Source organism: Carica papaya, chromosome 1, assembly GCF_054855325.1.
Source record: "Carica papaya isolate Zhongbai chromosome 1, ASM5485532v1, whole genome shotgun sequence".
In the NCBI taxonomy this organism is placed as follows: Eukaryota; Viridiplantae; Streptophyta; class Magnoliopsida; order Brassicales; family Caricaceae; genus Carica; species Carica papaya.
The window spans coordinates 18,380,588-18,395,583 of record NC_142309.1 but is presented as its reverse complement, the minus strand read 5'-3'; the positions used below and the strand labels follow the sequence as shown (position 1 = coordinate 18,395,583).

The 14,996-nt window shown below is 32.2% G+C and overlaps 1 protein-coding gene and 1 pseudogene across 1 annotated transcript; both read left to right on the top strand.

The window, feature by feature from the left end:
- The first annotated feature begins 579 nt into the window (after positions 1–579).
- On the top strand, positions 580–1,472 carry LOC148270393 (agamous-like MADS-box protein AGL62 pseudogene; annotated as a pseudogene).
- A 6,133-nt stretch (positions 1,473–7,605) lies between these two features.
- Positions 7,606–8,434, top strand: LOC110825555 (agamous-like MADS-box protein AGL62). The gene is made up of 2 exons (XM_088217014.1): positions 7,606–7,929; positions 8,024–8,434. The coding sequence occupies exons 1-2, from the start codon at positions 7,606–7,608 to the stop codon at positions 8,432–8,434; spliced, it is 735 nt and encodes a 244-aa protein (XP_088073140.1).
- Positions 8,435–14,996: the final 6,562 nt, after the last annotated feature.

Genomic DNA, 14,996 nt, shown 5'->3' with positions numbered 1-14,996 from the left:
ACTTCGATCATTCCTTAATGCTTATAAATAAAATTAAAATTATCCATAGTACTAATGATCAATTAATTTTATAAAGAATTCATCATAGTTTTTAAATTTTAATATATCTTATAATACATTTTTAAATTTTTTATTACTTTAACAGAAATTATCTAAGGATTTTTATCATTGCAATTTGATTCAGTGTGTCTCCTAACAAGAGACAAATAAATAAAATTAAAAGTAGCTCTCTTCCCTTCTCAATCCCAAATTAATATCAAGAATATATATACATATATATAACATAAGAAATGTAAAATTTTCAAGAAGGTTCAATTTTCATGTATATCCATCTAGCTATGTATATATATATGTTAAAATAATGATGATTTTGAAAATTGTATAAAAGTGCAGCTAAAATTTAACTTTAATTGTCCAGATTTTTCCTACCATATATTTCAATAAGGAGGAGATTCTCAAGCAACCCTAAACAAGTAAATTATTAAAACAAGAAAATATATACAGGATGTCTACCTAAAATTTATTAATTCACAACCTTGATTCAAATCTCCTATAAATATCACTCATTTTCCCCTCTTTCAATACAAACTATTTCTCTCCATTAATCTCTCTATTAATTTCTCTCTGCACATATTCAATACTTGTAACCATGGCGAGAAAGAGTAAGGGACGGCAAAAGGTTGAAATGGCGAAGATGAATAATGAAAGCAATCTCCAAGTCACTTTCTCCAAACGTCGAGCCGGACTTTTCAAGAAGGCGAGTGAATTGAGCACTCTATGTGGGGCTGAGATTGATACTATTGTCTTCTCACCCGGTCAGAAGGTCTTCTCTTTTGGCCATCCTTGTGTCCAAACTGTGTTGGAACGTTTTGTTAGTGGTAATCCACCACAAGCTGCATCTGGAACCATGAAACTCATTGAGGCTCATCGGAACACTAGTGTCCGTGAGCTAAACATGCAGCTCACTCAGGTTATTTTCATTAATTTCCTTTCTAATAAAACATTTTCGGTATAAATAATATATATTAATTTTACCACATGTACAGGTTCTTAACCAACTCGAAATCGAGAAGAAGTGAGGCGAAGAGCTTAACCATATGAAAAAGGCAAATGAGAATCAATGTTGGTGGATGGCTCGCAAGAACGATATGAGCTTGACACAACTTCAACAACTGAAGGCCTCTCTCGATGAACTGAAGAAGAATGTGGCTAAGCATGCTGAGAAGATTTTGATTCGTACCCAAAATAATCATCATCCTCATCATCATCTTCCTCATCCTCATCCTCATCTTCCTCATCCTCATCCTCATCATCATCATCCTAACCATCCTTTTTTTCTGGGAAGTTCTTCCGGTGGAGCAAGTCTTCCTTTTGAGACAAAGCCTGGTGGATTCAGTTCTAGCATTGTTCCATTCAACAATCCGAATATGATGCCTCCAAAGTATCATGGATTTGGCCAAGGATTCTTCTAAGCGAACTTTTTTTATTTATTTAAAATGAATTTTTAATTTTTTCGGCACAGTAAATGCCTCAGTATTAATCTTTATATTATGTTGGGTTTTAGGATTTTAGCTTCTAACGAGTAAGGGTTTGTTCTGGAAAATAAGAGGCGTCTTATTTTATGTTATTTGTTTAAGAACTTTGTAATCGTTCAGTGATACTGCATCTAGTTCTTAATATAAGTTTTCTTCCTTAAAACCCTTTGTGCTTGATTATATATATATATATGTATATATCTCAAACATTCTACTACGCTTTTTTTTGTCATGCGTTGTGACACTATCAACTGCTACCTATATAACATATCGTAATATGTATTATTTTAATATATAAACAATTATTATCAAAATATTTACTCGTTTATATTCACCATACAAAATGTAGAACACATATATACAAGAGTTTAGCCTATATTATATATATATATATGTGTGTGTGTGTGTGTATATATACAGTGATCTATTATCTTTTATTTATTGTACACCATACCTCGAGAGATTGAGGAAAGTTTAGAGCTTGAGGTAAGCATACTAGAATTTTTCAATATCAAAAGCTTTCAGGTTAGAGATAGATATTAGATTACACAAGCATGAGTTTTTGTTATTCGGGTAAATTTATGGAATAATTAGCATGCGCAAGAATTAAATTACGTAAAAATTATAATCTACTATTTTCTTATGTAAAATTTAAACGTATGTATGATACTAAATGACTGTATGAATCCAAATAAAAATAGAACATATAGGTTGTAGAGAAGGTAAGTAGTAGATCTATATATAGATCAACTTTAAAAGTATAATATAGTTAATTTATTCTTATTTAACAAAAAATTTGTAAGAACGACATGATAGGGAAAATAAAAATAAATTGTGCATTAAAAAGATGATGCATGTACAGATATAAGTGCGCGTTTTATTGAAATGTATATACGTATTTAATCCTAAATCTGGCTATTACACTCCTTTATCGTATTTGGAGCTATGTTGGAATCATAAATCTACTCAGCATATTATTCTCTTTCTCAATTTTTTTTTTATTTCTATTCCATTTGAATTTCTATTTTCTATATTTTTACACTGGATCTACAACTCGTGTATGTCTACAATTTATATCTTTTTCCCATGAAGACATCGTTCTCTGCTCTAAGTTCGGTGTAGGTATCAAATATTGATCATATTATAGCTATTATGTGAAGACAGCTACTAAATTTTGTAATAAAAAATTTGCTGGCAATGCTTCTGAAATGCAAGGGAGACTGCATATGGATTGGATAGATTGGTTATATTGTTAGCAGGAGCTAGTAAATAAGAGATGTCATAGCTTTCTTGAAGAAAACTATCGTACAGTGTGCTCTCACCCGAGCACCATCTGAATTCGATCCACAGCAGCTAAAAGATCTTTCAATCTAAAACCAATAATCTCTTCTATTTTTAGTCTGAACATATTTCTAAACCAGAGTTTCAAACATATATTTATACGGGAGAATTTGACTCTGCTTCCCGGTTCATGTGATCCATTCAATTTTGATTAACGAGGGTCTTATTTTTGTATACTTATCTTACTATTTTTTAAAAAACTCGTAACAAAGAATGAAACTTTTTCGCTAAGGAAAACATATTTCTTACCAGATGCTTAATCAATGCATATAAGTGTGATATTCAGTCTTAAAATTTTATTTCAAAAGATTTATTGTTAAACATATTTTCAGACTAATTTTGTACACTGAAACTAAATATCTTTCAATTTTGAGAGCAAAATTAATCTTGAGAGCAATAAAGGAGGCTGATAAGGAAAAACATGCTAATAGATTTAAGATTAAATAGAAAAAAAAGAAAGAGAAATAGGAAGGGCTGCTGAATGATGCATTAACATGGCAATACTATTATGATATATTGTTTACATTTTGAAGCCTTATGAAACACAAACAGATATGCATGAAGAACATATTGCGTTCAAGGACAAAAACAGAACAAGAAGACTGGAATATAAAAAATATATAGACACGTTTATATCAATGAGATTATGTCAAATTCAATAATAACGATAGAATTTAAGTTCTCTCTTGCGTTATACCGAGTGCATGACATATTCATTATCAGATAAGATCATCTTTTTGACCATGATAAAATCGAGCCTTCTGAGTTACTTGAGAACAACTAAATGATATGTTAATACGGGAAATGCATAAAAGGCAAAAACTCTTGAACTATTTCACTTTAGTTAATTTATGCATGATGTAAGAGCATTAGGTTATATAAATCTTCATAAACTTTCTATTTTGTGTTTGAAGATCGTGGCTATTATGATCATTTCCATGCCATTAATAAATTTCTTCTTTGAGATTGAACCAAACTTGATGCAATAATTTATTCATGAATGCATCTAATAATAAAAACCAAACAAAAAAACTGAAATAAATAAATAAAAAACAAATAGATAGATCATATCGATGAGACTATCCAAGATCACCGTGCTCATACGATCATTGACAAACGAAGAATAAGTTTTTTCCTTGAGATGTAAGCAAATCAAAATTCATAAATGAATGTTTTACTATGTACTAGTAAGAAAGGTAAAGAATTCTTGATAGTATCAGAAATTTAAGTTTTGGATTATGTCAAGATATTCCTTACCTTATATTTTAATGAAAAAAGGATTCTAGCCAGAAATGTAAATGCATAAAAGTTAAGTAAATCCACCTAACTCAACTTGAATAGCCTCAAGTGGTACCTCCAAACCTTATAAATACCTTGCGTAGTTTACAATCGTCAATTGCAATAATAGTATACTTACATCTTCTCATCATAATCTCCATTATCTTCTTCTCAATTTGCCGAGGTTATCTTTTGTTATTTTCAGTTTTAGCAATGGCAGATGAGGGGACATCAAGTAAAAGTAAAGGTCATCAAAATATCGAGTTAAAAAAGATGGAGAATGAAGCCAGTCTCCAAGTTACCTTCTCAAAACATCGAAGTAGCCTTTTCAAGAAGGCGAGTGAACTTTGCATTCTTTGTAGACCAGATGTTGGCCATATTTTTTTCTCCCCTGGAAATAGGGCCTTCTGCTATGGCAATCCTAATATCGATATTGTGATTGATCGTTTTCTTAGTATTGATGTTTGTCCAGCTAAGATCCTAACAACGACAATGATACTCAACAAACAATCAGTAGGATCAATGAGGTGTTAGCAACTTATTTGTAATCTTTTTTTTATAATATCCATTTATGATAATCTAAAAATTATCATGAGTCACTAATACTTAAATCTATGATGTTACGTGATATATTTTGAATTTTTTGTTGGACTTTCAAATCTTTAGCCTAATTGCTTATCTAATACTGCAAATACATGAATATGTGTATATGATAACAGGCTCAAGACAAGGAGGAGGCAGCAAGGAAGCGAGGTAAAGAGCTCAAACAAAGAAGAAAAGGCTAGATGAAAGAGCTTTGGTATACGCATTCAATGGAAAAATTCAGCTTGGAAGAGCTTGAAGTTTTGGATGCTGGTACGAAGGCCTTGTGGAATGATGTTGCTGAACTTGCAAAGAAGCTAAAGAAGGAACAAGGTAACTCGAGTTCAGCTGAGGGTTCTCCAAGGGATGACGGGATGTTTTACTCAGATCCAGCAATGAAGGCCATGATTTCTCTCCCCATGCATAGTATGCCCAGCAACCCAACTCATGAATATGCCCCAAGCAGTACTAATTCAACTCCTCCCCTGAGTAGCTTTTGTAACCTAGACTCTGGCAATCCAACCATAATGATGATGAATAACCCGTTGAATGATTCAAGCATGGCGTTAGATCCTGTTGATGACTTGAAGGCCATGCCTAGGGATCTCTTCAATAATTTAGTCATGATTGAGTCAGATGATCCAATTGCAGCACTTAATGCAGGAGATAATCCAGACATAATGTCTGATGCCTTTGGGAACCAAATTGCAACAATGGATATTAATCTATCAAATGATCCAAATATCAGGCCTAATGAGTTTTTTAATCCAAGTACTATACCTCATGCACCAAATGATCCAATTAGCACAACATCCGATGCTCTAAATATGATGTGTATTGTGCCAGATGATTCAAATCTAGACTCAGTATTTGATAGCTTCACTCTAGAGATGCTGTTTGCGGATCCATTGGATGATGAGAACTTCATTGTGGACAATCCAAATGAGGCGGCTAACAGTGATAATCCGAAAACAATGTCGCCTCCTCTTGCAGGGAATGTTCTAGGAAGCGGCCAAGGATTTTAATGACTAAGTTTGTTGATTATCTTGAAAAGAATCAAGGGCTAGTTTGAAGAGTTTCACTATCGTGTCTTTTGTTTTTGTTTGTCTTGTCTTTCAAATAATGCTTTGGGAATTTGGGATTTCAATTGGCTTGAGTTTTGTATTTGCTTACTTTCAGGTGGTGTTCTTGTGTGTGCGTGTGTGTGTGTGTGTTTTTTTTTTCTTTATAAATGTTGTCGTTGTTAGTCTTGGATCGAGTTAATAAGTATATGTGTGTTTCATGAGTGTTGTTTATTTTACATTCTTGTTAAGTACAATTCCGCAAATCTTTAAAAATATTTAATCTTCTATAATCACCCTATAAAGTACATTTATATGATAGTTCTGTCTCTTTATATATATGTGTGTGTATGTATATGTATGTATATATATGTATATACAGTAGTCAGTTATCTCGCATTTATTGTAAACTATATCTCGAGAGATTTAAAAGATTTTAGAATATGGTATCAACACACTGAGTATATGAAAATATTGAAGCTCTTTAAGTACGTAATAAATTTATTATTTTTAGAAAGTTAATTATTACATTATATATAAATATATGTACGTGTAAATCTGTGACTTTGAAGAAAAAAGGTAAAAGATTATTCCGCATACTCATTTCGCTTCCCTATTCCATTATATGGAAATATATAAATCGTTGGTATATATTTAATTTGGTAGCATGCTTAAGAGTTTGTATAATTTTAGCTTGTATTTAATTTAAATTACAATACAAATACCACATATCTAAATTGGAAAAGAGTTATGATTCTAAATCAAATTCAAATTATAGTTTTTAAAAATCTTTAATATGAGTTTGGATTTTGTGATTGTATTAAAAATTCTGGATTCACTGATATAATGTAAAATAATTCAATTGACGTTTAGTCTCAATATCCGAATGTTAAAATGAGAATGCTTTTGTTATTATTAAAAAATATGTAAATAATTTATTATGAAAAATTATATATGTCATTCTCATATATATTAGTTTCAATATAGATATTCAAAAGGACAATATAATATTCTCATCACAGTTAAATATAATAAATTATATGATAGATATAATTTATAATGTATATATAGTTTTTTAAAAAATTATAATCTATCCAAAATGCAATAGCAATAAAGATCGATCATTCTCTTAAATATATTATTTTCAAATTTTAATATTCAAAATAATAAATAATGTGAAAGAAACCTTATAAACTATTTAACTCGTCAGGATCTATTATATTTTCAAAAAGAATTATAATAGTTATTTACATATATAATATTCAACATACAAAACTTAGTAAATTAAAGATTGATCATTTTCTTAACTATGGCGAAATACTTTTAAATTTTATTATCTGAAAAAAAATATAGTATACTCATCGCAATTAGTAATAATAAATTACATGTGTAATAACATGTTAAAATTTATAAGCATTTTGCTATTTATATACTAAGCACATAATAAAATTTGAATGACGCGAGAGATTTCATTTAAGTCAATGTTCATTAAAAAAGATAATTCAATCAATTATTTTTAGTCAAATAAAAAGAATATCTTAGAAGCTCTATGTCAGATTATTTAGGAAAGATTCTAAAAACTTCAAGTGCATTTATTTAGACTAGTCTAAATTAGTTAAATTATATTCTCTCCATTATTACAAAATCCTAAAGGAGTAAGTAATTTAGACACAGTTAATTTAAATGCAGGAATACTTAAAAATTGTAATTATCAAATTGAGTAGTCTATAAATATACTTCATTCTACTTCATCCTTATTCAATCATTCAAATCATAAATTAATCTTTTTATTCGTGCTAAATTTATCCATGGAGCCTCCTTGGAAGTTAAAGGGCCGCCAAATGATTGAGATGGTGAAGATCAAGAAGGCGACGAATCTCCAAGTTACCTTTGCCAAACGACCGGCTAGCATTTTCAAGAAGGCGAGTGAAATTAGCACACTTTGTGGCGCTGAATTTGCAGTGATTATTTTTTCACCTGCCAAGAAAGTGTTCTTTTTTGTCAGTCCTTCTATGGAAAAGTTGATCAATCGATTCAGTGGCCTAATAGAACAACCTCCTTCAGCTAACAGATGTATGATGGATGCTCATCGAAATGCTTATCTCCAAGGGCTCAACTCACAGCTAAATAAGGTATAATCACTACCATGTCTTCATATATCTATACTATTTAATTTTTATAACTAATCCTTGAATTTTTTTTGGACATGATTATATATAATTAAAGCTTAATGCCCAACTGGATGCTAAAAAGAAGCGAAGTGTGGAGCTTAAGAAGGTGATGAAGGAGAATGCAAGTAAAGCCTGGTGGATGGGTTCCATAGATGACATGAACCTTTCACAGCTTCAGCAATTTCAAGCTGCTCTTGAGGAATTATACGAGAATGTTATAAAAGTTGCTAAAGAAAAAGATGCTGAAGAGGACAATATTAATCCTAATTCTGATGATCAGCTTTTTCTTGGAAGCTCTTCCAATAGAACTGGACTTCCATTTGAATCTATCCCCTTAAATGCTATCGTTGGTCCCAGAAACATGGTTAATCCGAACATGAATAGGGTTAATTCCAACATGGTTAATCCAAACGTGATTAGCCCCAGCATGATTAATCCTAACATGTTAATCCTGCAGCTTATATGAAGATGCTTCGTGACATGCTCAACAACAATAATCCAAACATTCCCTTGTCCAATTCCATGATTCCCAATAATCCAAACATGGTCTCTAATGTCATGCCTATCAACAGTAACCCTACAAACATGATGCTATCGGCGGCAAATCTGATGATCAACAATTAACAAAACATGGTTCCAGTCGATCATATGATGATGAACAATGACCAGAACATGATGGTGGGGGGATCGGATGCGATTAACGATTAAAACTTTATGTATACCAATGGTCTTAACAATGTGAACATGATGCCAGCTACAGGATATAATATGACTCAGAATAATGGTGGAAATGGGTAGGAGTTTTTCAAAATTTGAAGTTTATGGGAATGTGTTTTGATTAGTAAGGTCACAGAGTGCTCATACAGCTTGACTTTCATATTTAAGCTATATTATCAATGGAATGTAAAGTGATATATTTTATAAATAAAGGATCTATTAGCTTTCATCTTAACTCTAATTTTACAGTACTATATGCTATGCATGCATTATAAATCTTATATAGACATGCATTGTTTAATACATATTAGGGCTTAGATTTCACCCCAAAAGAGAGAGAGAGAGAGAGAGAGTGTAACACCCAAGTAATTTAATTTTTATCTTACTATTTTTATTTTTATTTATTTGAATTTTTTAGATTTTTAATTAATTTAATTTGATTTAATTTAATTTAATTTAATGAAAATAAAAATAATAATATTGATAAAATTGGGTAAAAATATTATTTGAATTTAATTGAAATTGATTTTGGGAAAAAGGGGTGAAAATTTAGATTATGGGGGTGTTTTTGAAAAGAAAATCAGAAATCGGGGGTCAAAACACAATTTTAAAAAGTTGTGCCACGTCAGCAGCCACGTCGGCGGCCCGGTCAGCAGCCCCGGCCAACCAGGACACGCCGCGTGGTAAGAAAATGCTGACCAGGGGACGGGTCACGTGGGCGATCCGCGTGCGTGCGATCAGACGGCTCAGTTCCATTCCCGCGCGCACGGATGGCCCAGATTCAATCAGGTACGGACGGCCCAGATTGCATCGCGATGGACGGTCCAGATTTAATCCCAATTAAATTGCGATCGAACGGTCTAGATTTAATCTTGATGGACAGTTGAGATTAAAAGGCAAAGGGTATAAATAACCCCACCCACACCTGACCACAAAACCCTAGCCGCTAGTGCCTCGTCGGAGGAGCCGGCCACCGCCACCCGGCGCCGCACCGGGGAAGTTTTCGACCGTCGAGCGAGGTAAATTTTGTCTTACTGGCTCCTTTTTCGATGCTGAGTCCGCCTATGGCCAAATCGGAGCCAAAACACCGGCCAAACGGCCAGAAAATCAAGCCGAAGTCCAGCGGCGCCACCGCGCCCCCCTATATTTTTACCTCCGATGAGGCCCTTCCCGGCCTCCGTTCGATGCAAATTTTATACCACTGTGATCACCGTTCTTTTCTCTACAGGTTGATATGAGCCAAACATCAAAACGCGACTCACGCCGGAGGAGCCGCCGCACCTGAGAGCACCGCTGCTGGTAAGTTTCGATTTTTTGTGATTTTTTTGCCCACCAAGGGTCCTAGGGTTGTTTTATCACAGGGACCGATGCAAGTGTGGCCGAATTCAGCCGAAACGGCCAACTCGAGGAGAATCGCTGCCGCTTGCGGCGGTGCCGTCGCCGGAGCACGGCGGAGCCGCCGTGCCAGAATTTCAATATTGGCCGAAAAGGGCCCTAGGTCTGATTTGAGATTTTTTGGGACACATGTAGGTACTGGTAATGCGTTTCAGTTTTTCGGAAAAAATTCAGAGAAATTAGGGATAGCCTGTAGGCACACTGTAGAGTCAAATTTAGACCCCAAAACAAGTAAGGACCCCTCACCCTATTTCTTATCACGGTATTAAAGCTAAATAAATAATTAAACTGTACCTTGTGACTTTATAGATGTATAATTGATTAAGGTTGCCAATGGAGCCCGAGTCTAATACAGTGTTGGTCTGTTGTTGTTTGATCTAATTTTCAGTATTAAATGCAGTATGATGTTTGATGTAATTATGTTATGATCTCGTATGCATGAACCATGGTTTCTTTCATTATGGTTTTTATTATGGTGAACCCGGTACTGTATTGTCTTGTTTGGTGTCAATGAGTGGTTTACATATTTATGTATGGTTGGATGAGTGAGACCAAGGAAAATGGCAAAAAGGTTATGTGAATTGATGAGTTGAAAATGTGGACAGCCTGACTAGATATCCTAGGAGATGGTGGACAGACCGAGTCCGTAGGGAACCCTACCGGGAACGTGGTCTCTCATACCGGACGGGGTATGGAGACCTTATGTGTTTTGGCGCCCATACCGGACGGGGTATGGGGACGGCCCGTTTCACCCTCATACCGGACGGGGTATTGAGGTTCATGGTTTTGGCGCCCATACCGGATGGGGTATGGGGATGGCTCGTTTCACTCTCATACAGGACGGGGTATTGAGGTTCATGGTTTTGGCGCCCATACCGGATGAAGTATGGGGACGGCCCTGGAATCAGGTTGTAAATGTTAATGGTTCATGTGTAGCGGGGTCCCCCTATGGATCCCCATGGATACTAGCAGGCTGGTAAAAGAGGAAATCTATTTTCTGATGATTGAAATGTAAAGGTATGATATGTGTTATGTTATAAAGTGTGTATAATTTCATGATATTATAAGGTTATTGTTTTCATATGTTGTTTTCATAGATCTCACCGAGGTAAGTGGACAGTAAAAGTTTTTATGTTAATAAACTAGTTCGTTATAAATTATGCTCCATTGGTCATTTTTGTTTTCTACCCACCTTTACTTCCGTGGCGGTGAGATAGTGTGATGTCTTTACGGAGCTGGTGTAGCTCATCCCTTATTTAACTATTTCAGATCAGAAAGACGTTACATATCCAATATGTTCCCGAGCCCCTTATTTAACATATTGTATTTACATATCCAATATGTTCTATTAGATGTCATATGGGGTGGCAGGATGTCATATGGGGTGGCAGGTTCTTGAAAAATCATCCATGAAATATTAATTATTTACCGATCTACTGTTAAAACAGATGTATGGTGCATAATGGCTGTAATAATCCAATGGAAAATAGAATATATAGCTTGTGGAGAAGATATATAGTGGATATATATAGATCAACTTCGAAAGTAAAACACAATTAACTTATTCTTATTTAACAAAAAATTTTAAGAAAGACATGGCAATGAAAATAAAAATAAATAGTAAATTAAAAATGCATTATGCAAATACGGATTCAAGTGCACGTTATATTAAAATATCTATGCGTACTTAATAAATTTACTATGCAACGTGTTATAGTTTATATTAAAAATATGATATTTCAATATATTATAAATAATTGAGTGTTGTTAAAATAATATCTCAGATTGAAAAAATTAATTGAAAAATTACAACCATGTTCTATATTTACAAAAATTTTATAAAACATATTGTGCTTTTTCATTAGCATAACTACTACTTATGATGGAAATTGGGAGGAACCCCAACCTCTTTGGGGTCTGAGTTTTTTTCCAAAAAAAAAAGCTCTTGAAGACAGAATCCTTCAAGAAAATATTAATTCCAATTGAGAATATTCGATTAAAAACATGACTATCTAAATTCTTCCATTTTGTTGCAAATTTATTGGGAAGAATGACGAGATTAATGAAAAAGCAAACATAAAAATTTAGTTAGATAATCCTAAAATTCTGACTAAAATATCTCTCATGAAAACACTTTTAAGTCCCTATGGATTCAAATAGAGTATAAATAATTTTGAATCAATGTAGAGAAAATTAATAGAGAAGATGAGCAATCATCAAAAGCGTCAAGAAAGATAACATACTATGAAAGACAACTCACCATAGTGAAGAATTGAGCCAAATTAGAATAGTTTTATATGGAAGCTTCATTAAAACCTTTTATGGCTAAGGTTGAAAAGAGGACAATGGTTATTAAAATAATTAGTAGGTTGGTAATTGTATAATATTCAGTACTTTGGGATTTTCTTATAATTTTAATTTATTTTTATATATAACATGTTAAACTTCATGGTGGTTTCGCAATATTCGCTATAATTTTATTACCAAGTTTGTAATTTTTTGTTGACTAACTTATTATTCATGTCTGGAGAAACATGAAAAATATTTTCATTATCTTCCCAAATTTGATATATATATATATATATTAGGAAATAGGTTGGTAATTATATAATACTGTGTATTGGGATGTGTTATTCAAATTTTATTTATCTGTGCATAGATGTTGACACTATTTTCATTATCTTGTCAAATTTGATAAGCAAGAAAATGTGGCTACTAATAACTATTTCTAAGAAAATTCATCTCATTTCGTTCTACAAGCAATGATGATTTGGAAATGGTAAATTCGTATAACTTAAAGGTAATATTATATCAATCTTCAAGATTTTTTTACTATATATTTCAATGAGGTGATTGTAAAGCATTCCAAACAAATAAGTTTTTAAAGTCGATATATTTACAAAGAAAATTTGTCTAAATCAAATTATATATTGAACAATATAAAATAAAAATGCCTAAATCAAGTTGTGTTGGATAGTGAAAAGTGATAATGTCCAACTTGATGATTCCAAACGAGTAAGTTATTAAAGCTAATAAATTTGTATAGAACATTCATCTAAATTAAATTATGTATTGGATAGTGCAAAATGATAATATCAAACTTAGTGACTCCGAATGAGTAAGTAATTAAAGTTAAAAAAAATTATAAAAAAATTCACCTGACTCAAGCAATATGTTGGATAGTGCAAAATGATAAAGTCAATCTGGTAACACCAAATGAGTAAGTAATTAAATCTATGAAATTTTTATAAAAAATCTACCTAACTCAAACTATAGGTTGAATAGTGTAAAATGATAATGCACCACCTGATGATTCCAAATGAGTACGTAATTAAAGTTAAAAATTTTATACAGAAAATTCACCTAATTCAAGTTATATATTAGATAGTGCAAAATAATAATGTCTAACTTAATGACTCTAAATGAGTAAGTAATTAAATTAAAAAATTTATATAGAAAATCCATCTAAATCAGATTATATGTTTGATGGTGAAAGATGAAGATCCCCAACCTAGTAACTCCAAATGAGAAAGTAATTAAAGCTAAGAAATTTATATAGAAAATCTCTCTCAATTAAGTTATATATTGAATAGTGCAAAATAATAATGTCCATCCTAATAATTACCCAATAAATAAGTAATTAAAGTTAAGAAATTTATAAATCAGTTTATATATTAGATGGTGCAAAATGATAATATGCAATCTGTTCTAAATAAATAAGTTATTAAAGCTAAGAAATTTATATAGAAAATTAATCTAAATCAAGTTATATATTCGATAGTGCAAAATGATAATGTCTAATCTGTTGAATCCAAATGAATAAGTAATTAAAGCTAATAAATTTATAAATAAAATTATTTGTTGGATAGTACAAAATGAAATTTTCCAATTTGATGAATCCCAATGAGTAAGTAATTAAAGATTAAAAAATTTTATATAGAAAATCCATTTAAATAATGTTTGATGTTGCATTGTGGAAAATAATAATGTCAGTCTGATAACTCTTATAAATACTACCCATTTTTTATCACTTCCTAGTAAATTATAAGCCAACTTTTTTATCTCCTTCTCACATCATCTTTTTCTTTCACTTTTAGATGGATAGGAAGAGCAAGGGTCGTCAAAAGATTGAGATGATAAAGATGAGTAACGAAATCAACCTCCAAATAACTTTCTCAAAACGAAGAGCTAGTTTTTCTAAGAAAGCTAGTGAATGGTCCACTCTTCGTGGCATCGACATTGCAATTATTATTTTTCCCCCCAGTAAAAAGGCTTTTTCTTTTCGTCATCCTTGTGTTGAAAAAGTGATTGAAGATTTCATTTGTGGTAATCCTCCACGAGATACTTCAAGAGCCATGACACTCATTGAGGTTCACCGCAACTCAAGGATACATGAGCTCAATATGATCCTCACACAAGTTTGAGTAGACCATATTTAGATTTTAAAACTTATTATATTTATTTGATCTTCCTTTTGTTCGATTAAAACTTATACTGAATTGTACTTATTATTTGAAACATATTAAAATAGGTCATGAATCAACTAGAAATCGAGAAAAATCGCAATGCAGAGCTTAAGGAAATACAAAAAATATGTGAGAGTAAGTGTTGGTGGATGGGTCCAAAACAGGAAATGCGTTTCTCACAACTTGAGCATTTAAAGACATCTCTTGAGGAATTGAAGAAGAAAGTTACTAAAGAAGCTAAGATGATTATAATTCAGAACAAATTAAACATGATGCCTCATGTATTAAACAATCCAAACACGATACCTAATGTGTTCAACAATAATCCCAATATATATATTCAAGGAAATGGATAAATAAGATTCTACTAGGTTCATTTCTTGACTAAGTCTCGGAAGGATGAAATTAAAAAGAGTTGTAAACACAATACTTGCAGTTTGTTTTATTTTA